The 22,541-nt window shown below is 42.6% G+C and overlaps 1 protein-coding gene across 1 annotated transcript in view; it reads left to right on the top strand.

The window, feature by feature from the left end:
* The first annotated feature begins 10,999 nt into the window (after nt 1-10,999).
* SLC17A8 (solute carrier family 17 member 8) overlaps nt 11,000-22,541 on the top strand; it is a 28,954-nt gene continuing 17,412 nt past the window's right edge. The window contains exons 1-3 of the mRNA XM_063323910.1: nt 11,000-11,115; nt 18,365-18,617; nt 21,493-21,611. Of these exons, the coding sequence (XP_063179980.1) occupies nt 11,015-11,115; nt 18,365-18,617; nt 21,493-21,611 (473 nt within the window). The 5' untranslated portion in view covers nt 11,000-11,014. The remainder of the gene's footprint in view (nt 11,116-18,364; nt 18,618-21,492; nt 21,612-22,541) is intronic.

Here is a 22,541-nt window from a genome sequence, read left to right as displayed (position 1 = left end):
AATGCCATTTCTGCAATCAAAGTGATTTCAATATAAAGTACTGATGTTTTTCATTGTTATACCGTGCAAGATTAAATTATTGATTAATCTGTTCTTTTTTACTATTTGGCAAGCAGGAAACTTTAAAATTAGTTGAGTTTTTTTGTCGTTTGATTGTGCATATATGCTTTATGTTTCCTAAAAAATTCCTTGCTTGATTCTTACTGATTGACAGCCATTACAAGAAAATGATTTACAGTGAAATGCCGCCTTTGCATTGCATTCGCTGCCACATTTTGTAAACCAGAGCCATAGAGCTGAAGCTCTTTGATCAAACAAGCACTATAAATACTACTTAAGCAAATCGGATCATTAACTGGCTGCTGGGTAGGAGGTGTTTCCTTATTCTCTTCATGACACATAGTACAAAGCCTTGATTTTCTACACATTGGAGAAATTAAATAAGTGGAGGCCTCTCCACACATAATTGCCAGTTTAACGGAGCTCAATCCCATGTGTAGCACTTCTTTCATCAGAATTTTTTCTTAGGACTCTGTGCCTGCTCGTTTTCCAGGCCCTTTCTGGTGCAGCCATCTCTTGCAGCTCTCTCTCTCTTTGATTTTCTTTCCTACATCAGTTCCCACAGGCAGAGTGTGGCTGTGTAAAGTGGTAAAAGGGCAACAAAAATCAGAGGGCTCTGATAATTGTGGTTTTTTTTTTTTTTTCCGGTGATACTTGGTAAGAGAATGCTGAATTTAAGACAGTGGCAGCCTGAACTTTGTGCCTGTTGCTCTTCAGCTGAAGATTGTTGCTTTGGCATTAGGGGCTGCAGAAGGGAACCTAACCTGAGGCTCTGCATCTCTGCTCTATGGTCCAGCTGTGGCAAGCTGCCAGGCTGCGTGATGGACGTGGCTGATGAGTGGGCTTGTGTTTCCTTTGCTACCTGTTCTGTGGGCAGCGTGAGGCTGAAGGAGAAACGTTAAAAGCAGCTGTAGGTAAGTGATCCAGAGGATTACTGAATCCAGATCCTAAAGTGGTCATAGAATGGTTAGAGTTGGAAGGAACCTTAAAGATCATCTAGTTCCAACCCCCCTGCCATGGGCAGGGACACCCCTCAATAGACAGGTTGCTCAAAGCCCCATCCAGCCTGGCCTTGAACACTTCCAGGGATGGGGCATTCACAACTTCTCTGGGCAACCTGTTCCAGTGCCTCACCACCCTCACAGTAAAGAATTTCTTCCTGATATCTAATCCAAATTTACCCTCTTTGAGTTTAAAATCTTTACCCCTTGTCCTATCTCTACAATCCCTGATAGAGTCCCTCCCCATCCTTCCTGTAGGACCCCTTCAGGCACTGGAAGGCCGCTATAAGGTCTCCCCGGAGCCTTCTCTTCTCCAGGCTGAACAACCCCAACTCTCTCAGCCTGTCTTCATAGGAGAGGTGCTCCGGCGCTCGGGTCATCTTCGTGGCCCTCCTCTGGATGCAGTGCTCCAGGTGGGGTCTCACGAGAGTGGAGCAGAGGGGCAGAATCGCCTCCCTCCACCCGCCGGCCACGCTTCTTTTGGCACAGCCCAGGATGAGGTTGATACAGCAGCAGCGCCGAGCAGAGGGGCAGGTTTCAGGGAAGGGCTGAGAAAAGAAAGAGAAAGGAGAGTGGAAACTGTCATCTGCCAAAATGACAGAATATCCAGTGCCAGCCTCATAGGCACAGAACCTATTTTCTTTGAGATCGTGCCCCCCGCCCACCCTCTCTGTTCTAATTCCTAGGGTGCCTGTGCAGAGGGTGCTGGCTGCGGCTGTCTGATGAAAGAGCTGAACTGGGCAGCTGCTGCAGCTCAGATTTAATTTAGCCATAACACACGTATTGGAACGTTTCGTTTCTGTGTGTCCATTTTTGGTTGGAAATGACTACTTTGTTAGATTGAATGATAGCGATTAGAAAGTTGAATAAATTACTCATTTTTTTTTTCCTGTTTTGCTGTAGCAGACATTTTCTGCTGAAAGGTAGGTAAAATATTCGGTATATAGAACTACATAGAGGCTATATTGATAAAAAGGAAACTTTATTAAACCTCTGTGTTTTAAACCAAATTTATTCCAATGAGAATATTAGTCCTAGTAATTGCAAGTGCTGTCCTGAGCTGTGCATTACTGGTCACCACGTCCTTCAGGATGCCACGGTTGAAGAATTGCGTTCTCCTTCAGTTCTTTTTTACGCACGTATTGTAAGGTAAGAGAAGGTTTTGCTTCACCAGTGTTGCTCAGTTTCTTAACTTTGAAAAACTAGTGTTTTTAAATGGAAACAGAACTGATAGCCTTTCCACTCTTTCAAAAAATCTGCAGTTGGTTCTGGGCGCTTAGCCAGCGATTTCGGCTAAGTTTAGCAATATTGTTAAAAGTCCTGCAAAAACACCTGGATTTTGAATTTTCTAATTTATAGATTGTAAGAGATTACATTATATTTAGGCACTAACATAGATTGTCAGCACTTAAAATACTAATTTCAACCAACAGACTTATTTTGCTCAGTGAAACAAAAAGCTGACTTGTCATTTTAAGCTGTGTCTCTATGCCGTAATCAATTTTTTAATGAGAAGGAGCTACATCAAATTTATTCTGGGGTTTATTTTATTCTAATATAAATAAGCCTTACCTGCCGTTCAGCACAAATCCAACTCCTTCCAAGGAAATCGTAGCACATGTAGATTTTAAGCTCTGCTTTTAAGACCAATGTGAGTGCTCAGTCGTCCTTCTCCCTCATCCCCTCTCAGCTCTTTGCAACTTTGAACCTATTGCCCACTTTCAACCCTTGTTTGATGAGAGGGTGATTAAAATACTAAAGGTAAAGGAAAGCTTCTAAGTTATATGGAAAACATTGGTACGTTAGAGGGACCAGCTTCGCACTTCAAGTGAGGGAAGGGCTGTAGAGTGAGATTGCTCCTATTGGACACTAGAAAATTAATGTAAGGCATTGCTCCAGGAAGGCAGGTTTTATAAATTCTCACCTTCGTATAGTTGCTGGCTCAGATATTTCCTTGCATATTGAAAAGATTTGAGTTTTGACAGTACTCAAAAGAAAATAATTTTTTCATTAACTTCTTTCATGATGTTTTCCTTAAAACAGTTCAGATCTGGGATTAGAGGGACACAGTGAACTATGTGGTATAATCTGGTGACTCAATCCAGCAAGAGACTGTGTTCACAAGTCAGGTATTACCACAGATAGTTTTGAATAGGACGTTGTGCATGTACTGCCTGGCATAGATCATCGGTTACACACGGAGAGAGGACAGTACCAAAGACTATTCCCCTTTAAAATCTATTTTCCTAATAAGGGCAAAAGGTAAAACAGACGAATTGAAGGGATGAAAGGAGTTTTTGAGTAACTTGTAACAAAAAGCTCTCTAAAAACATCAAAGCAGTTTCTTGCTGATATTGACAGGCTTTAACAGGCAATAAGACACCTTAACTTTCAAAATGGTCTGTAAAATACAATAAAACTACCATAAGGTGTCACTATAACACAAGCTTTCAAATAAATTGCGTTATAGAAATGTTCTTATCCAGCTACAAGGCTTTCCTCATACTGCTTTCTGAAAGTAAAATGGACTTATTTTTAAATAGCGTAGAGTATTCCCGTATGCACAGAAATCATCATATTCAATAATATACTGGCTTTATTTTTTCCTTTTTTTTTTTTTTTCCCCTCCCTGTTAGGTGTATTGTCACCCTTTCTTAGCATTTAGACCCATTCACTTTTGGGAGAACAGTGAAAATTAGCCACAAAAATATCAGATTAAGAAAACTACACTTTTACACAGTGGTTATTTGGTCTATATATGGAACTTTTTTTTTACCTTAGAGAGGTCTTCTATGGAAGGGGTTCATGCTTAATATATTTACCTGTATGAAACTGAAAATTAAAAAATGTTTTCTAGCATTAAATATATCTGTAGTAGTTAGTGCAATGATACAGAAGCACTGCCCTTTTGAGGGGAAACAGATGTGCTCCACAAAATAGCTTTCCTCATAGAAATGCTTTAAAAAGCCCTCCTACTTACTGTCTAAGGTCTAATAAATTACCATTTAATTAGCAGTTTTCAGTAAGGAAAACTATAAATCAGAATTTCTATTTCCATTATTGTTTTATTTCTTGTTAGCATCCCAGGAACATCTATATTTATTTATTCTCCAACTGTGATTAAATTTCTCTAACAGTTACCTGATCAGGAAGCAGAAACTAGAAACTAAAGATGAATTTTTTAGCCTTTTGAAACGAATGTCGGTTTGCCACAGACATCAGGGAAACAAACATAACATCTCAAAATTTGATTTGGGCTGACTCAATATGAAGTATTTTGACGTGGCAGGAAAGGACTCAGTTCTTGTATACGGTAACACAGAAATCAGAATCCTGAAGTCTTTGAATCCATCTTCATTTATGGACGAAAAGCACAGATGTTGTAAAGCCATAGATTTCAAAACGTGAAGGACCATTTTGATCATTTAATCTAAACCCGTGTATAACATGAGATCCCAGGTTACCCCTTCTGTCTTTGACATCAGATGCTGTAGATCTTGAAGGCTGGATTCCTACGGTACGCTTCTTTTATGTAGTATAAGAATGACTCTTACAGATGCTAATAGAAATCGGGTCTCCAGTACTCCAGGCACTACACAAATACAAAGGGAGAAATAGTTTCACCCCAAAGTTTCACATCTAATGATTACATATGTTTGTCATCTGAGTGGACCTTTGCACATGCAAGGTGCTGAAAGAAAATCCTTTGAGAAGATAATATGGAAACTCAGCTAGGAACCCTGATCTCACCCTTGGAATCCTGAACTCATACCCTGATGCTGATAATCCCGTGTTTCCAGGGAGCACGTAGCTGACGCAGGCTCCAGCAAGCACATATGATGGTAAGGTTTGTGATTTGAAAAGTATTATTGCTTGGGTTAGCTTTTAAACTCTGCTTGATCCTGAGTTTCATGATGAATGACATGATCTTCATTCACACTTATCTTTGCACGGCCTGCGACATGTCTAAACGCGTGTTCTTTTTAGCCTGTCTGGACACTTCTTTTCCTGTTTCTTTTATTTACTGTATCTATAGTTGTGATTTCTTTTGGAAGTATAATGAAAGATGAAAGAGACTCTCATATGAAAACCACTGTTAATAATTTTTTCTTTGTAAGTGATTGGTTTCAGGAAAAAGCTAAGGCTGCTGCTCTCCCCTCCCCTGAAGAAGCTGACCGTGGGCAAGAATCACCTGAGCATTTTTGTTCCCCGAGGGCTGTGCCCTAGTCTCAGAAGTGCAGTATTACAACTCTCGTCTCCTACTGGGGGACTTTTATTTGCCTTGTTTAATGCTCTGCGTCCTGAGGTGAAGTGACAATTTCAGCTTTGAATGACTTCAGTGCTCCCTGCAACTTCAGAAAGGAAGAAGGTAAAATAAACCCATTTAGAGAAGAACTCTCATGCTTTCTAAGCAATAATCTTGTGATTTCTTAGGGCCCCAAATGTGATCCTAGCTTTGTGTCCTGCTGATATGAAACATATGTGATCATCCTGTCTCTTCCTCTGTGTCCTCTCTTAACTTTCAAGCCAATTTCAATCCTTTTTACAGGAGTAAAAATTTCTAGGACCCTAAGTTGCTACGTTTTATAAAAAATAAGCAGCAGGGTAGCACACACATGACAAGTTACCAAAAATCTACCAGACAACTTTTACAAAGGTCTTATCCATGGGAAAAGCTTTGCCAAACTCACACTGCTGTAGATATCAAAGTCTACCAATTGTATGTCCTACGTGCAGATGAAAGCATTATTCATCACTTCTGCTGCATTACTTTCCTCCGTTTGGAAGAAAAAGTAGGTATTTAAAACTTCCAAAGAGACTTAATCTTGAAATATTGAAATGTTTTAATTCAATTTGATTTTAAGAAATCTTAAGTTAAGTAGACTGGCAGCCAGGATTTTCTAGCCTTTGAGCTCTTGGTAAGAGCTAAAAGACAAAGTCACCTGGGAAGCCCAGAGCCCCAGACAAGTAACTCGCCTTACCAAAGGAAAGTTCCTCCAAAGGAATAACAAGAGCAAACTGCGATCCAACAAGCAGCTACAAGCACCAGGGATGAGATCGCGTGGCCTTGAACTGAAAAGAGACTGATTAAAAATTAACAAGGTTATTCTAGAGTGTCCTTGACTGCCCAGGCTGTGACAACGCTTTGCACTTGCGCGTGTTTCCACTGGAGGACCCCAGCAGCCTTTGGTTGTTGTTAGGGCTGACCACACAGCATGAAGTGCAACCTCTTTATGTCAGTTTAGCAGAGACACCGAATGGTTAAATAAACTTTCCCAGGATGTTAGTGTCAGGGTGTGAATGACTATGATGGTTAAAAGTTTGTAAAGAGTTTGAAATTTTATATTTTACAAATACGGGGAGAAGTGGCTGCTTGCAAGGCTGTATCAGGAATCGCAGGTACGAGAAGCGCGGTGTCTGAATGACACCCGCACGTGCCATGTGTGCACTACCCGGTCTGCACTGAAACCAGTAGCAAAGTTCTCCCTTTAAATGTGGCAAAGACTTTACCCCAACCATTATTTTGAGGAATCAATAGTAAGAGTAGCATAAAGATGATTTTTCCAGGCTTTTCAACAAAAGAAATAGCTGTAACAAATTAGGTAGCCTCTAGATGTACATTTGCCTGCCCCTGTAGAAACTCTTCCTCCAGGTGAGAGTTATGTTTCTTGCTAGCTCTGACATTTTCATGTTTAGTTTTCTTTAGGGGATGCCGCAATACTGAGTCTAGCCCCGTGTCTGCAAGGCACAGCTATTGTTAGCGTGGCACATCTCCTATAAATGCACTTGACCAGTCTCCAGGTTTTTTTACAACTCACTTTATTCTTGAGCACCCGAGGTAATGACAGTATACGAGCCCACAGCAGTGGCTGTCTGCATGCTGGTTTTATGTCCATATTTCCTCTAAAATACAGTTTTAATACAGCCTTACTAGAGGTCTTTAGGGGTATGAGTCTGTAGTTTCAGCGGTAGCTACAAGTTGTATGAGCCAGGAGTAGTTTTAATTTCGCAAAATATTTCTTTGCAAGTGCAGGCCCAAATCATGCTGTGTCTTGGACTTAGATTCCAACTTACAATCATATGATATAATACAATGTGTTTTAAGAAGGTCTGAGACGTCAGAAGGAGAATCACAACGGGGTAATTTAATTTCTGCAAAAGAAAACTAAGGCATAGGGTTAAAACAGGAAAGAAAATACTAGGAACAATGACAGCTGTGTCCATGTTAGGTCTTGTTAAGGAAAAGAGATTTTCCTCAGCTGATGCTCCAAAGCGTGTACTGGGATTAGTTGCATAGGGATTGCCACGGCCTCATCCAGTGCATCCGTGTTGGGGATTGGGTGGTGCCCCCATGGACGGTGTCCCAGCAGGAGCCGGGCACTGCAAAGCTGCTGTGACACTCTCTGCAGCGGCGTTTTGGAGTCTGGGCATTTCACTACTCTGTGGACCTGGGGAGGAAGAAGCGGAGAAGCAGCGCTGCTCCAGTCGAGCAGCCTCACTGCAGAGAAGCAAGAGCGAGTAGCACCCTTTCTTTAAGCCTTAGGGAAAGGGCCAGTGAATTTCAAAAGGGGCCACGGCTGCAGCGCTGCAGAGCTGCAGGCAGTGGAAGGATTGCAAGGAGTAGAGGAGGGAGAGCTGAAACCTGCTGTGAGAAATGTACAGTTCTGCTAGTGGCGAGGTGGGCAATATGTCTAATGAGAGCCCCTCCATCCACGAGGGAATGTACCCTGCCAGATGCCAGCCAGGACGTATCTCTGAGGGAGCTGCTTGAAGCATGCTCAGATGCGTGAAGAACAGACTTAACACCTCCATGCTAAATGTGATTAGGGAATGTGTGTATAACTGAACAAAATACTAAATTTCAAGCATAGCCCCTTTCTTGTGTCTGCTCTGCGCTCTCTTTAACTGAAGCAGGACCATAAGTCCAGAAAGAAGGGCAAACTAAAAACCCCTCTCCCACAGCTGCTGGGGGATACAGGTTTTGACCACCACTTTCCAACCTGAGCCCCAGGTGACCTTCCAAGGTGAATTCCTTGGGAAGGAACGGTAGGAACAACCTACCAAGATTCACCTTCCAAGGTGAATTCCTTGCACTGGAATTTGCACTGTTTCCAGTTTGGACCTGGGTTCTTACATGGTTTCAGGTGTTCAGCTGCCTTAAGAGCATGAAGGAAACTACCCCAAATGCTAGCAAATAGATGTTTGTTTAAATGGAGGACAATTTCATTACATAGTTCTACTTGTATGTATGTATGTATGTATCCCTAAAAACATACATACATACTGATGTCTGGCAGTTAGCCTGCTAGGGTTCATTTTCTGTGTGCCCTCTGAAAATTGGAGACCCTTTTTTAATACATGTGTGTGATTGTGTCCTGTGCTCCTTTCCACAATGGTGACCTTGCTGGTTGGGTTGTCAGCATGCCCTGGTGGGCCAGGGTGCACCAGAGCCAGGGGTCTGGAGTGAGAAGCCAGGAGGAATTGCTTCCTCTTGCTCAGCTGTGGGGATGGCCAGATTCAAGCCTGAGCGGTGTGAGGAGGAGGAGGAAGTGCAGCTGCTCCCGGGGCAGCAAGGGATGCTGCAGGGAGAGTTTACCAGGCAGTTCTTGAGTTGGCAGTGAGAACAGAGTCGCCGTTCAACCCAACTAGACAGAAATGCACCCAGAGAAGCCCTGCTACAGGCAGAGGGGTAGGCAGTGCAGGGAGCTGGCTGCCCCCACGGCCCTGGCTGCGCTTGCTGCTGGCTATGGGAGGATCGTCTGCTAGGACAAATGTGCGAGTTACCTGCGCTGAGCCTGGAGTTTTCCAACACCACTCTACAGCATATGAATTATTCAAAGAGGAGAAAGAAACGATAACCAGTTCTGCAACAAAAGAGACTAGCCAAGCAGCACTTCCTCACCTCCCAAGTACTGCTCTCTCCTTCTCCTTCTCCTTCTCCTTCTCCTTCTCCTTCTCCTTCTCCTTCTCCTTCTCCTTCTCCTTCTCCTTCTCCTTCTCCTTCTCCTTCTCCTTCTCCTTCTCCTTCTCCTTCTCCTTCTCCTCCTCCTTCTCCTTCTCCTCCTCCTCCTTCTCCCCCTCTCCTCCTCTTCACTTTTCCTTCATGTTTATACTAGGAATAAAGGATTTCAGTGCAGGCTGCTTGCCTGCCTCACCTAACCACGAGGAAGTGATTTTTTCCAATATCCCCTTCCTTGGAGGTGAGCTGGGACAATCCAGACATTTGGAATTTGTATTGTGGAGACATTTAAAACCTGGCGCCTGGTGGCCCATGCAAGGAGCTGGGGGAGGAACGGAGGGGCGGACAGTCCTTGCCCTGCTTTGGCCCAGATTTACATCCCGCTCATCCCACTCACTCAGTTCAAACACCCAAATGAGGAATCTGTAAGTGAAAACAACTCAGATTTGGTTTGTTTCTCTGGAGGAATGGCTTTCTTGCTTTTTTTTCCCCTTCTCTGTCTGTAGAGTCTGGGCAGACCGAGCTCCGAACAGAAGTTAGGGAGGAAGCATGTCCCCTGTGCCTGGAAGGATGACCACAAGGGAGCAGGGCCACAGCAGCTTGCTCAGGGGCACCAGGCGGCCGGTGGCAGAGCAGTGGCTGGGATTCGTGTGTTCATGTGGGATGTCCCATATGGCATCTTGCAGCCGGGGGCTTCCAGGGGACACCAATTCTTCTGCTGGTGGCCTGATGAGGCACTGACAGGCTCTTAATTTAACTTTCCGTGGGAGAACAAGGGGAACATGGCAAACACAAACCTCTCCATTTTTCTAACCTGAAGATTTCTGTCTTCCCCTCCAGTCAGGGGATGGGCAAGGGCTGACAGGAGCCCAAAACCAATATGAAATGGATGTTCTATTATTTATTTTTTTTTCTTGTCGTCCATAACCCGAACCCAATAACTGAGGCCTTGCCAAAAGCAGAATTTCTTCATTTGACTCCAGCCAACATTCAGGCTTGACGAGCGTGCTGGCCAGCTGCATTTTCACAAGCGTTTTCATTAAATACTTTCTGCCATGCTAGGAAATGTGTGTTGTCATCACGAAGTCACCTTGAGTTGGACTGGTTCACCTCTTTCGGCCACTTTGTGTTTCAAAAATGCAATGCATTTAGTTTAAAGCCTGTCTTTCACTGTTTAGTCAAACAGCATCGCACCAATGCATCTCTGTGTCTGTCTGCCCGATGGCCAAGGAACATCAATAATAAATGACCAGGCTGGGGAAGGTGGCTCCAGGTTCAAACCAGTGGGTGCATTGCGGGGGGCACGTAGCGAATGGGAACTGTAGCTTGCAATAATCCCCTCCCCGCAGAAAGGCCTCGTAAATGTTTAATAAACTTCTTGCCCTGGCCATAGATGAGGTCTTATTAACAAACCGGAGTGGCTTGAGGACAGGTATTGTGTCCGTTACTATAGCACCACCTTGCACAGGATCTCGGCGTGAAAGCGGCAGGGGAGGGAAGGAAGGAGGGAGGCAGGCACTGAGGATGAGCCCCGGCCAGCCAGACTGACTGAGGTTCGCCCGTGGAGCCAGCAGCAGCCGTGTCCTGCCCAGCCAGGGACTCCAGCCCTCGGCAGCATCTCCAGCTGCCCGGCCGCAGCCTGCGGACTCGCTGCCCCCGCACAGGTACCCGACCCCGCACGGATGCGCGGCAGAGCTGCTGCAAGTGCACCACCGAGTCCCTGAGTGCTTCCGACGGGGTTTCACTCCAGAGCTTTTTCCCAACTGACTTTCTGGCTTTGGAAGATTTGGTTTGATTTTTTTTTTACACCTTATTATTATTTTTGCTTTTGTTTTTTTTTTTTTTCCTTCCATGCTTCTTTCTTGAGCAACTGGTTGCTATTGCAGAGGTCACTGAGAGGACCGGCGGAGGCTCCCGAGTCTGGCATCGGGAAATATGACAGCAGAAGTGGATGCTTGTTAACGTAAGCGATTTACTGAAGAAGAAAGACAAAATGCCTTTCAAAGTGTTTGGTTCCCTGAAGGAAAGATTTTTTAACTCAGGAAAGGAAGAGGTGAAGAACACCCTTAGTGACTCGCTGGGGAATCTGAGAAGGTAAAGTCCTACAGAAAATTCCCAGACAGGTCCATTGGTTCACTTTATTAAGGAGAAATGAAGGAGAGAAAAAGGTAGAAACATACAACAGAATTTAGAGCTGCAAAATTAATCTCTGAGTTCAAACAGTGAGAGACACCTTGCTGCAAGAGAGAAGATGTAAAAGGAGCACTGTTACAACAGTGTATGACTATAGATGGTAGAATATTTATATTAAACAGAAAATGGGTAAAAATAAGTTATAAAGGAGTGTTCTAATATTACAAAGAGCATGAAAATGTGTTTTAATTAAAAAACTTTCAAATAATTAAATGTGAATAATTCTGTGGCTTAGCTTGCATGAGAAAACCCGATGATTTAATGGGAATTAACGCTCCCAAATGATGCCACTCTTGAAATTAGATTTAATGTTCCTAAATTACAGAGGCTTTTATGAAAATCTTGTTCCAAATCAGTAAAAGAAAATGCACTAAGTAGAGATGTGTACGTGTGTGTTTACTGAGACTAACAAATTAGAAAAAGAAACAGGAAAAGCAGCTGTTTGCCAGCAAAAAGAGAAAAGATTATGGATTTTTATCTTAATCTGACAGTTCATGAAGAAACAAACTGAAAGATTTTCATTTTTTGATGAATGAAAATATGATGCAACAAATGGCCAGTTTCATAAAGTGAAAGAGATTTCTTATTTAAATGGAAGATTATTTCTATTAGTAATGGCCACTGACAACACTTATTTGTGTAATCATATTTGTGTAATCATGAGGGTCCAGTGGCATTTCTTGTGTGCTTGATATTAAGCGTTTCAAATCTTTGTACGGATCAGGACCACATTTTAATCAAATGGATTTTTAGTGATTGAATTGTATTTGCTTTTTATCCGTCCCATTACCTTTTTTTGGGAATGCTATTTCGAGTCGAGATACAGTTCTTGGCACATCTGAACATGCCTTTGATCACAAGGAAATGTATAATATTTTATTTGTATCATACTACAGCATGTATATACAAGAAAATAAGCACATATACTTTTAAAGAAGTTACTGATATACACTGGTAGATTGCCGTTACACAATTTCTATACCATGTGAATGGATTACCTGTGTTCCCCAGTTTCAACCTAACTTTTCTTCATTTACAGTGTTATGGATGAAGTCTGACGTTTTGCTTTTTTTACTATTAGGATACTCTACAGTAATTCCAGGGATTCAGTTTTTCTTTTAAAACATGAAGTCATTTATTCAAATCATAAATTCTCTTTGTTGTGGGCTCTGCTGGCCAATTTGACCAAATACACGTGGGGTTTGTATTTAATGAGTGTATGATGTGGCAGTACACTGGGTTTGCTATGTGGAAACAGTATGCAAACCTTAAATTATCCAGATTACTCTCCTCGTAGCCAGTTACCAAGGATGTCATGCTGGCTCTTACACAGTTGGTACTGTGTATCCAGTACCGGCATCCAACTTCAGCAACATTGCTACTGAATCAAACCAAATCAAATCTGAGTTGAGACACAAGAAAGTTTGCTGGACTTAATTATTTTCTGTTTTAAACGTATGCGTACCAGTGCCTTTTAGATCCATTAGCCAGTGGAGGAAATAATCCAAACAATAAAAGCTTTTTTACTCTGTCTGCAATCAGATCTAAGTAAGAACTGCTGCAAGTTGAGCAGTCTCTTAGGAAATATGCAGTCATATTTGAAGGTTTCTGTAGGGAATGAAACATGCATGTTTTTAACTTGAACTTCATTCCCTACAGCTCAGCCTACAAGAGAAAGCATACACTTCTACTTTTACATGATGGAACATATGTATATGTACCAGCTGCAACCTCGACTTTGCTCTTCATCCAATCCAACTGGTTTTAATATGGTGTAAATCAGCAAAGAATTTGGTTTATCTTCTAGCATTTGAGAGCTGATTAATTATATTAATGCGCATTCTAGATTAGGTCTCCAAGTGTGATTTCACTGGCTGCTGCGCGTCGACATGGGATCAAAACTAGCAAAGTGTGTAGAAAAATACTTTTTAGCTTTGGTAAATATGACGAGTCTATGCCTTCCTACCACATTTCATCTGTCTTGCAAACAACAGAGCAGATCCAGAAGCCAGTGTCCGGCAAGACCAGCTGCCGGATACCGGCTGCCCCATAGCAATTATCCACAAACAAGTTCAAGTGCTAAAGCACGAGCAGCATAAAGCGACTTACTGCCTCCTCACAGCTGTGTAGCAACCTCAAATTATTTTGTGGGTGCTGCAAAACAAGAGTCTGCTCATGGGAGGTTACTTTAGGGTAGCTGGATCCTGGAAGGGAGGCAAGGGGGACTGAACCAGTGAGACTCGAGAGGTGTCCTCTCTCTAGGCTGTTGCCAACAGTTTCATTTGTGAGATCTTGGAAGGTGTTTTAGAAAATGTTTTAGATATTTTGTACAAAATTATTTTCTACACAAAATTTGGTTTGTTCTTGATTAGTTAAATACGGCAGGGCAGCAAAAAAAATATTAGAGAATTCAAGGTTTGGGTGAATGGATATCAGAGCTGGAGCTCCTCAAGCCTTTTAAGTTTCCCAGAAAAGAAATCTTTTCCTGCAGAGCTTCTTGGTGTGCACAAACACTTTGGGCCTTCTGTGAACTTAGTGTAGTGAAAGAAAAATTAATGAACTAAAGTAAAATCTCAGGCTCCGCCTACTCTGAGGATTTCAGGAGTCTTGGACCAGCTAATGGCAACGGTGGGCTTACTGGTGTAGTGGGAAGTGACTAAGTGGGTATACAACTCAATAATGTCACGGTTAATGTGAAAAGTCATACGGGCCACGTCACCCAGCTGCTGTATGTAGGTCTGGGCTCCCATAGGTGTAGCCCTGGCTGCTGCAGATGTCCCTTGGTGAATTATACAGCCTAAACCACTAAAAACTGCAACGTGAAGCTGGGAGATGTATCCTTGCATTGGGCAGGGCTCTTCCGCCTGTGCTGGATCATGGCCTTAGTCCTCTTAAATTTTCCCTGTGCACACAAGTACAGAGAGTTTAGTGCACCGCAGCCCGTGAGCACTGTGATCACACTGCGGGGTGCCCAGACTAAACTGGTTTGTGAGTCGTGCGAGGTCCCTTGCTCAGCGGTGCTAGTGCAAGGGCACGATACACATGTGCAGGGCTGGGCTACAGCCACCTGAGGGGCATCCCTCCAGCAGATTGAGGCGATGCTGAGGAGAAACTGCAAGGCTGCCCTGCAGCCTGGGAGCACAGCACCTGTGGGATGTGGTCCCACGGCACATATGTTGGAGACATGCCACGAGTTTCATGCAAATGCCACACAGGAACCAGCCAGAGAGGTCCCACGCATGGAGCAACTTAAAAGGGTTTGCCCGTCTGTACTGGGATTTTCTACCAATGTGTCAATTGCAGGGTTTGGTATGGAAAATTATCACCTGGGCAAATCCCTAGAGAGTAAATGAGATCTCAGAATATTGTATCTGCTTTTGGATAAATGCTATTTTTCAATAGTTAGTGAGTAGGTTTCTGAAGTTACGCCAGGATCAGCAGTAATTGCTCCATGTGATGACTGATGCTGGATTTCTAGGCGTGAGGTTTGAACATTGTGTTATGGTTGTGCTGCAGCTGCCCGTGAAAGACTGTGTTATCCCTTAAAAGTCATTCTAGAATGTGTTCTAACACATGGCAGGTATTAACATTTGCCCGTTATTGTGAAATCTATGTGTTTCTCATCAAATTAAATGAAATGGTATGATTTTAGTCCACGCACTTTGTCATTTAAAGAAATAACTAATTCCTATGCTAGAATCCCATAAATACAGATTGCTGAACGTGTATATGTTTTAGGGATTTTATTTATTACTGATAGGAATTTTTGAAATTTCTTTCGTTCTTCCAAAATTCTGTGTATGCCAGAGCAATGTCATTCAATAAAGAAAATTTGCATACAGTTATTATGACATTTGGGCACAGATCATGGACGCAGATCTCTTCAAATAGCTTAGCTCTTCTTACTTGCCAAATGTGGTATGTTTGCTGAAAAAAGGAAACAGACTGATGTAAGGACTGAACATTTTCCGTGTAGGTAAATGCTCTCCTGCGTTAGTCAGATAATTAGAGAAGAGCCCTGGCTCTGAAGCGGTTTTCTTCTAAATCATTGGTGTACAAGAAGTGAAAATTTTCAGTGGCACTACCAAAATAGATGGATCAATTGGAAGACATATTTCTCATCTTTTCATGGAGTTGCCATACCTTCATTATATACCTGTTCAATAAAATAAAGCCCAAAAGCTAGGTCAGACACTGGCTCCGTCAATGTCTGCGCTGTTAATGCTTCATCCTGGCTCCGTTCGGAGTGCTACTGCGAAAGAGTTTTCTCCAAGACAAATCTGCTATAGAGGGGTTAACATTAAGCTTTAAGGGTATGAAATATACTGTGTGGATTTGGGGCCATGGATCAGTCCTCAACTTGTTTTTATTAAAGAGTAATTGAATACAATAGCAAAACAATTAATTGCTTTGCAGAGGCATTGTTGCCCATAGTGCTAGTCCCGGCTCACCACTTTTAACAGTGAATTTGGAGCCGAAGGATGTTTTCATGCCTATCTGAATTGACAGCCAGCTGAAAGTGTCCGGATTGGAACAGATGTTTTGGCTTTGCATGACGTGCCTAATCTTTGCCATCTGCTCAAAATAATGCACTAATTAAAGTCTAAAGTCTCTCTTATAAATAGAGAGTCTGGTAAAGGTATAAAAATTTTAGAAATTGTGCTTTGATTTAATTCAATCAGTATCTTAGATTATGTTAGAGGAAGACAAATTACTTCTTTTCATTTGTTAATAACTCTTTTGAGATGACAACAGTTCTAAAAAACTAATTATTACATTTTCTTTTCACTTCCTGAGGTCTTTATTTTTGATATTTTATGCAGTTTACACCTACCTATATTAGCACGCAGAGCATGGAATATATGGTGTCCTCTTTTTAAAGTGCCTGACTGCATTAGTCTCTGTACTCTTATTTCACTAACAAATGCTCTTTCCCTGCCAGTGAATCATAAGATCTCAATCACCTTCAATAACGCCACAGTAATATCACATTTCCTGTGTTACCTTGCGTTAAGGCAAAGTCTTCCCTCCAGCCTGACAATGAGCTAATGATCTAACTTTGCAGTTAGCACTGCTTTGAGCAAGGGATTAAATCAAATAATCCTGGGAGTTCCCTTCTAGTCCCAAACACTCTGATTCCAGTGTTTCTTGGAAATGTGAGCTGACGGAAATTTTTGCGAAGGCTAGAGCTGAAGTAATAGTTTTACGATTTGATGTAAAAAGGAATAATATAGTAAATGATGCACCAGTTAGCCTGTAGCTCTAAAGCCTAGAAATGCTGAGATTTTTAAGTGAAAATTCATATTGGAAAGATATATTTAAGTCCACAGGAAGCACCCCAGGAAGCCATACTTACCACCTATATTTGCAAACCCTTTACTATAGAGTACTATCCATTAGATTGTGGGTAGTACATTAGACTTACAGCAACTGGAGAAAGCTGTGATTAAACCAACACTGTTCTCCCGAAAGACACGACTGTGTAGATCAGCCAGGTGTGGCACATCCATGTATGCTCTGTCAACATTGCTTTATAGGCAACTTTTATATGGAAAACTGAAGTGCATTAGATTTCAAATACACTCAGTACTGGGTGTATTTGCGAAAGAAGTATTGTGTATATGTGTGAAAGAAGGAAATAAGTTACTCCTTATCAGAAGAGTGAATGAAATCATTTCATCACCTTACAGAGCAAGCTGGGCTTCCTTTAGATTAAGTAACTCTTCGTATTTTCACAGTACTGAGAGTAACTCCATGGCAGACACAAAAGGGGCTGGATCCTGAGCTCACTGCTTCACAGCCATGCCAAAACTGAAAGGCTTCCTAATGCAGCTGCTGATCGAGGCCTCCCTTTAATAAACACGTAACCTTAAGCTCATGGGTAGTGTTCAGTGGGACAGTCATGTATTCACAGCTGGCCACGTGCTTAAGTGTTTCAGCGTGTCAGAAAACCCATATTCTGCATTTAAAACAAATGCATGGGAAGTTAATGTAAGGGAAGGAAGCAGTTAGCTCCAGTCCAGGGGTTTGGTTCTTTCTCTCCTCACCTTTTCTACCAGAGATATTCCTTGGTCCTGCAGCACGGGGTGTTAATAGCTCCAATCAGATTGGGAGAGCATATTAATTTTTAATTGCGCTATCGTGCAATTCCAGATTACATGGAAGTGCTATTTTGTTCAATATGAATCTCTCAGCTGGGGTGCTTGTAGGAAAACGAAGGGCTGGATACACAAAGCCGGAAGAGCTGCACTCCCATGTTAGCTCGTAGCCGGTGGGCAACCTCTCGCAGGCTGAAATGGCTGGGTACCATCTGCTCCTATCCCGAGTAAACGGGAGAGCTCACACCCCTGCCACCTCCCCTCCCAACTGCCCTGCAGTTGCCGCACCAAATTTGATGCCAGGCAAAGCCCTTTCAGCCTCCGCTTCAGAGGAGTGGTGAATCAACGGCCCAGGAAGTTGCCGTCTTCCTTCAGATCTCATTTAATATTAAGCATTTTACACAAAGGGCAACACGTTCAACAGCAGGAGTTGCAGGGGTTCACCTTGCGATGACCTAAGAACTTGTAGTGAGAGGATGTTTCAGAGAAGGGGGGACATGTGGCTTCAAATCTCTCCAGGCAGAGAAAGTCTGGGCCTGGCCCTTTTACATCTTAAACAGGGGCTCTGATGCCAGAGCCTTTTCTCCTCTTCACTATAGCCCTGATTTCTGTCTCACAGGTGAAAACAAATTCACAGGGAGTTTTGGGCTCAGCAAAACCATGCTCTGTGCTGTATTTGCCCTTTTCTTGAAACCTGCTGCCAGCTCTGCTTAGTGGATCTAATTAGAAATCATGATTAATTTCTTCATATGTATATTTTCCTAACAACCAGCAGAATTTATCACAACAGAGCTCAATATAGCACCCATGAATATGCTCATGAATAGCCTGTGAGCATTCTTCCAGCTAGCTGTCTGGCTAGGTGGCTCGGATTTACAAACTTCAGAGTTCATTCATGAAAACGTGTAGTCTATGCTGACCTTTCACAGCCTGCCCAGCATTGACTCATCACACCACCAAAGAGACAAACGCCTCGCAAGGAGATGATTTAGCAGCTGACTGGAGCGCGTAATTTTAAGGCATTTTCATTTTGTCTTTCTTCACCCGTTTAGGAAAATTGATGGCACCAACGTAGAGGAGGATCACATTGAGCTGACAGAAGAGGGGCGGCCAGTGCAGGCAAGCACCCGCAAGCCGGCACCCTGCGACTGCCACTGCTGCGGGCTGCCCAAGCGCTACATCATTGCCATCATGAGCGGCCTGGGCTTTTGCATCTCCTTCGGAATCAGGTGCAACCTGGGTGTTGCCATTGTGGAAATGGTGAACAATAACACTGTCTATGTTAATGGGAAACCAGAGCTGCAGGTGAGAAAACGTCTTCCTTTCGCTGCTCTGAGCAGACCCCATTGCAAAATCATCAAAGTCCCAGATATCAAAGTACTGTGTATACATAGATCAAAAACAGAGACGTGTGAATGTGGATTCACATAGATGTGTAGGTGCTTAATTCCTATTTAGGTCTCTAAGTCCAATTAAAAATCTGTAAGACCTGAGGGTTTGCAATATCATAGAGGGTGTAAGCAGCAGAAATGAGAACTGAGTTGGCTTGCATGTCTCTCAGGTCCCTGATCTTTCAGTCATAGACAGATTTTGTTGTAGTGGCAGAAGCTTTTACTATTTACTATCTCTCAAGAAAGCACACTCTGATGTTACTAGAGAAGCAATGATTAATTGCTGTACGTAGCACTGCACTCACTCTATTCAGACCAGTAGGTGACTTACAAGACCTTAAAGTAGTCACTGGCAACAAGGCAAGAGGTTTTTACAGGTTATTGACAGTGTGGGTTGTTGTCTAGAGGTATTCGGATCTAGGTGCCAAGCTATTATCAAATTTGCAACATATGGCATGTATTTCTCCGCAGATGCCTACAAACCTTTAACGATGCACCCAAGGAACTGCAGGTTCAATGCATATCTTAATTTCCCCAGTCCTGCCTTCGTACATGGCAGCAATATCATAAGTCCCCTTACTGACTTTATGAAATTGAACCTCATTTACAATTGCTCTACTTGTTGATTTATTTTTGGATGCTGTCATAACAAATTATTCACAGGAATATTGACTCTTACCTGAGGATTCCCAATGGGCTGAGGTCTAGGAGGAAAGCCACTGCAGAAGGACAAAGCATCATCAGACCCTCCCAGGGCACAGAGGCTTCCGCCAGCCCATGGATTCCCTTTGTTTGTCAGCACAATCCCTAAAACAAAACACATCTTCCAGAGAGGCAGATACCTTCTGTCGTGTTGCTAGAGGTGAATGAAAAGCTGTGCAATTATTCATCATCTTGTCTCACAAATATTTTAATGTTTGGTGCAAGAAAATTGCAGAACGTGTCTATAGTAAATTTCAAAAGTTAAAAGAGTGTTTCTAAACAGACTCAATAAACCCTAGAAAGATTTACCAAAGTGAATGAAGAGTTTTCTAGTTCTTCCTCATCTGCAATCTCCTCTGACCAGCTTCTGCTGCTTAAACTTGCTGCTGAATTTGTATTTATTCAGTCTAATTCCTGCTCCCCAGGGTCCCACTGTGACTTTCTGGTTCTATACTTCACCCTGGAGCACGAGAAAGGCCCACATAGGCTGGGAAGCTCAGAAGAGGTAGTTTGAGGAAATTTGGACAAACTCATCTCACAAATCTCAAATTATTCTGTTTGAGCATGAGCACCTCCTGATACAGGAAGTTTTTCCACGTTTCATGGTGTTTCTGCCTTCAGAAATTAACACCACCTAGTTCCACTAGGAACTACGCTGGAAATAATTTTTGGAAAATTAGGTATTAGGTTACAGAAATGTAACTCACTCAGGAAAGTGGGTCTCTTGTCAGAATGCATATTGATGGGGAGGGAACTCCTTTAGCCCTCTGTAAAACATGCCTGGCTAATTAATGCCACCTTTCTCCCTGCAGGTCAAATGATGAGCTGTTTTTCAGTTTGCTTGTTTGGGAAAAAAATCAATCTACCAGGGAAAACTGGTTCTTCTTTTTACACACAGAAAGTAATACAGAAAAAAAGAGATGTTAAAGTTTTTCGTTCTAGTTTTCGTTCTTCTGTAGTGTTCTAGTGACAATTTTAATTCAGAATCTAAGAGACGTCTGTGCTACTTCCTCACATGATGCTTAGCCACCCTTCCCTGCAGTGTGATTAGCATATAAATGATTATGAAGAAAAACATCATGGTTTCTCTTTGCTCCAAAACAGCTCTTTTGAACTGAGGGTTCAAGGAGGAAAAGTTGGCACTGACCTTACGTTAGTGTACTCATACTGAGCCAGGCCCTGTCCGACCGCCCAGAATGGCGGGCAGGAGGGGCACCTTGGATCCACCTTCCTTTTCTTCACTTCCTCTATGTTTTGCCCTGGGCTTTGTCTATGCCTCCTTTGAATAAAGTATGTCAAACAGGGTCATCAGGGAACAGGAATGACCTTATTCAGGAAGAGCCTTGGGAAAACTGAAACTGCTTGGTATCCAAGGATGGAGTGTAGGCTATTTCTCTTGGCTGCAGACATTTTTTGGCTAGGAACCATCTGTGACCTGTGGGTGGCCGCCTGCATCCAAATCCATCCCTACAACTGGCATCACTTTTAATAAAAGACAAACTAGTCAGATATCTAGTGTTACCTAGTTTTATTTCCAGATTGTCTTGTCTTCAGATGTTACCCCTCCCCAACACCATCCCCCTTCCCCTTTTCTGCTCCCATGCCACTTAATGCAGATGGTAGATGGTTAGAGTTTGTCCCTGACAAGGAGAACCACGGATAAGCCCCACCAGGAAGCTGATCAACCCAAAGGACCTAAGCAACCTTGATAATCTTGGGGAAATGGATATGTCCATTGGAAGGCATCAGGTCCTTCTTACAACATTGAGCAGCCTTGAAAACAAAGGTTTCAGGACTAAGCAGCCCAGGGGGGAGCAGTGACAAGTGGCAAAGATGAAGGTCCAGTGTTAGCTGCCCTCCACTCCTATCCCCCCGACTGAAAGCTAAGAGCAAAAGCAGTAATCTCACATGGGAATCGGACATCCTTTTGCCTTAACTGGGGGGTTTCAAGGTCAGCAACACCAGCCAGTACAAAGAGGCTGCCTCAATTTGGAGGAAGGGGTGACTTCTGTGTGACTTCCAAACAGTGGTTATCTTACGATGAGTATGCTTCATCTTACAGCTTTTTTTTTCTGTTTCCTTTACAGAAAGCCCAATTCAACTGGGATCCAGAGACGGTGGGACTCATTCACGGCTCTTTTTTCTGGGGTTACATTGTCACACAAATTCCAGGAGGGTTCATCTCAAACAAGTTGGCTGCTAACAGGTAAGAAAACAATAATCAAAAGAATTAAGCTTTACAGCAAGATGACTGTTTTACACTGTTTAAATGGTGATTATCAAAATCAAAATTAATGTATTTCAGAAATAATACACACCTGAAACCGAACATGCAGTATTCATGCCTATAACCAAAAATGGGACGAGATTTCCATTATGGGTGTATTGCTGACTCTCCCAATTTCTTTAGTTCATCTCAAATATTTACACATTGCTTCTCTAAACAATACTGCTTTCTGGAGAGTGTTAGGAAAATCACACATAATGCTTCAGACAATGATTGTAGCATTTGTCTTTCAGAAGTTGCCTTAGTGCTTTTTAGCTCAGTTTAACACCAAACAAGAATTTTCCAACAAAATTTGACCTTTCTCCTTTAAAAATTCCCTGTGGACTGAAGCTGGGCAGGTAGGAGTTACAGAACAATTTATGTTCTGGAGACACAAATCCATCCTCATGCACACAGATATCTTTGCCGTGGCTGATACAGTACTGACTATAGTTAGGATTGCCTAAAATTTCTAATAGAGCCTCATGATTTATGTTTGGTGAACTCTGAGCATCTATACAGGTTTCTTCTATGCTCATTGTGTTTGCGGTCTGATTTATATTTTTTTTTAGTTCAACTGCTTTTGAAAATGAGAGTAAAAAAAGTAGCTAATTTTGCCAAAGCTAACTTTGGTTTTGGGCTTTACTTCAAAAAGTCTTCAGAACTTGGAACATGATCACAAGAGAGAAGGAGATTGTCTGAAGACAGCTGGTTGTGAATGAGCTCATGAGATGCGCATGTTAAGGGCATTTGGGATCTTCAGATAAAAAAAAGATGGTTGGTACTCGCGTCACTCTCTGCAAACAAGACGTGACATCTACATATGCTCTCGGAATTTGAAGAGGTCTTTAAGACCAGTTATATATTGTT

This window comes from Chroicocephalus ridibundus, chromosome 1 (assembly GCF_963924245.1).
Source record: "Chroicocephalus ridibundus chromosome 1, bChrRid1.1, whole genome shotgun sequence".
Classification (NCBI taxonomy): Eukaryota; Metazoa; Chordata; class Aves; order Charadriiformes; family Laridae; genus Chroicocephalus; species Chroicocephalus ridibundus.
The sequence above is the reverse complement of the archived record's forward strand: the minus strand, read 5'-3'. Positions and strand labels throughout refer to the sequence as shown.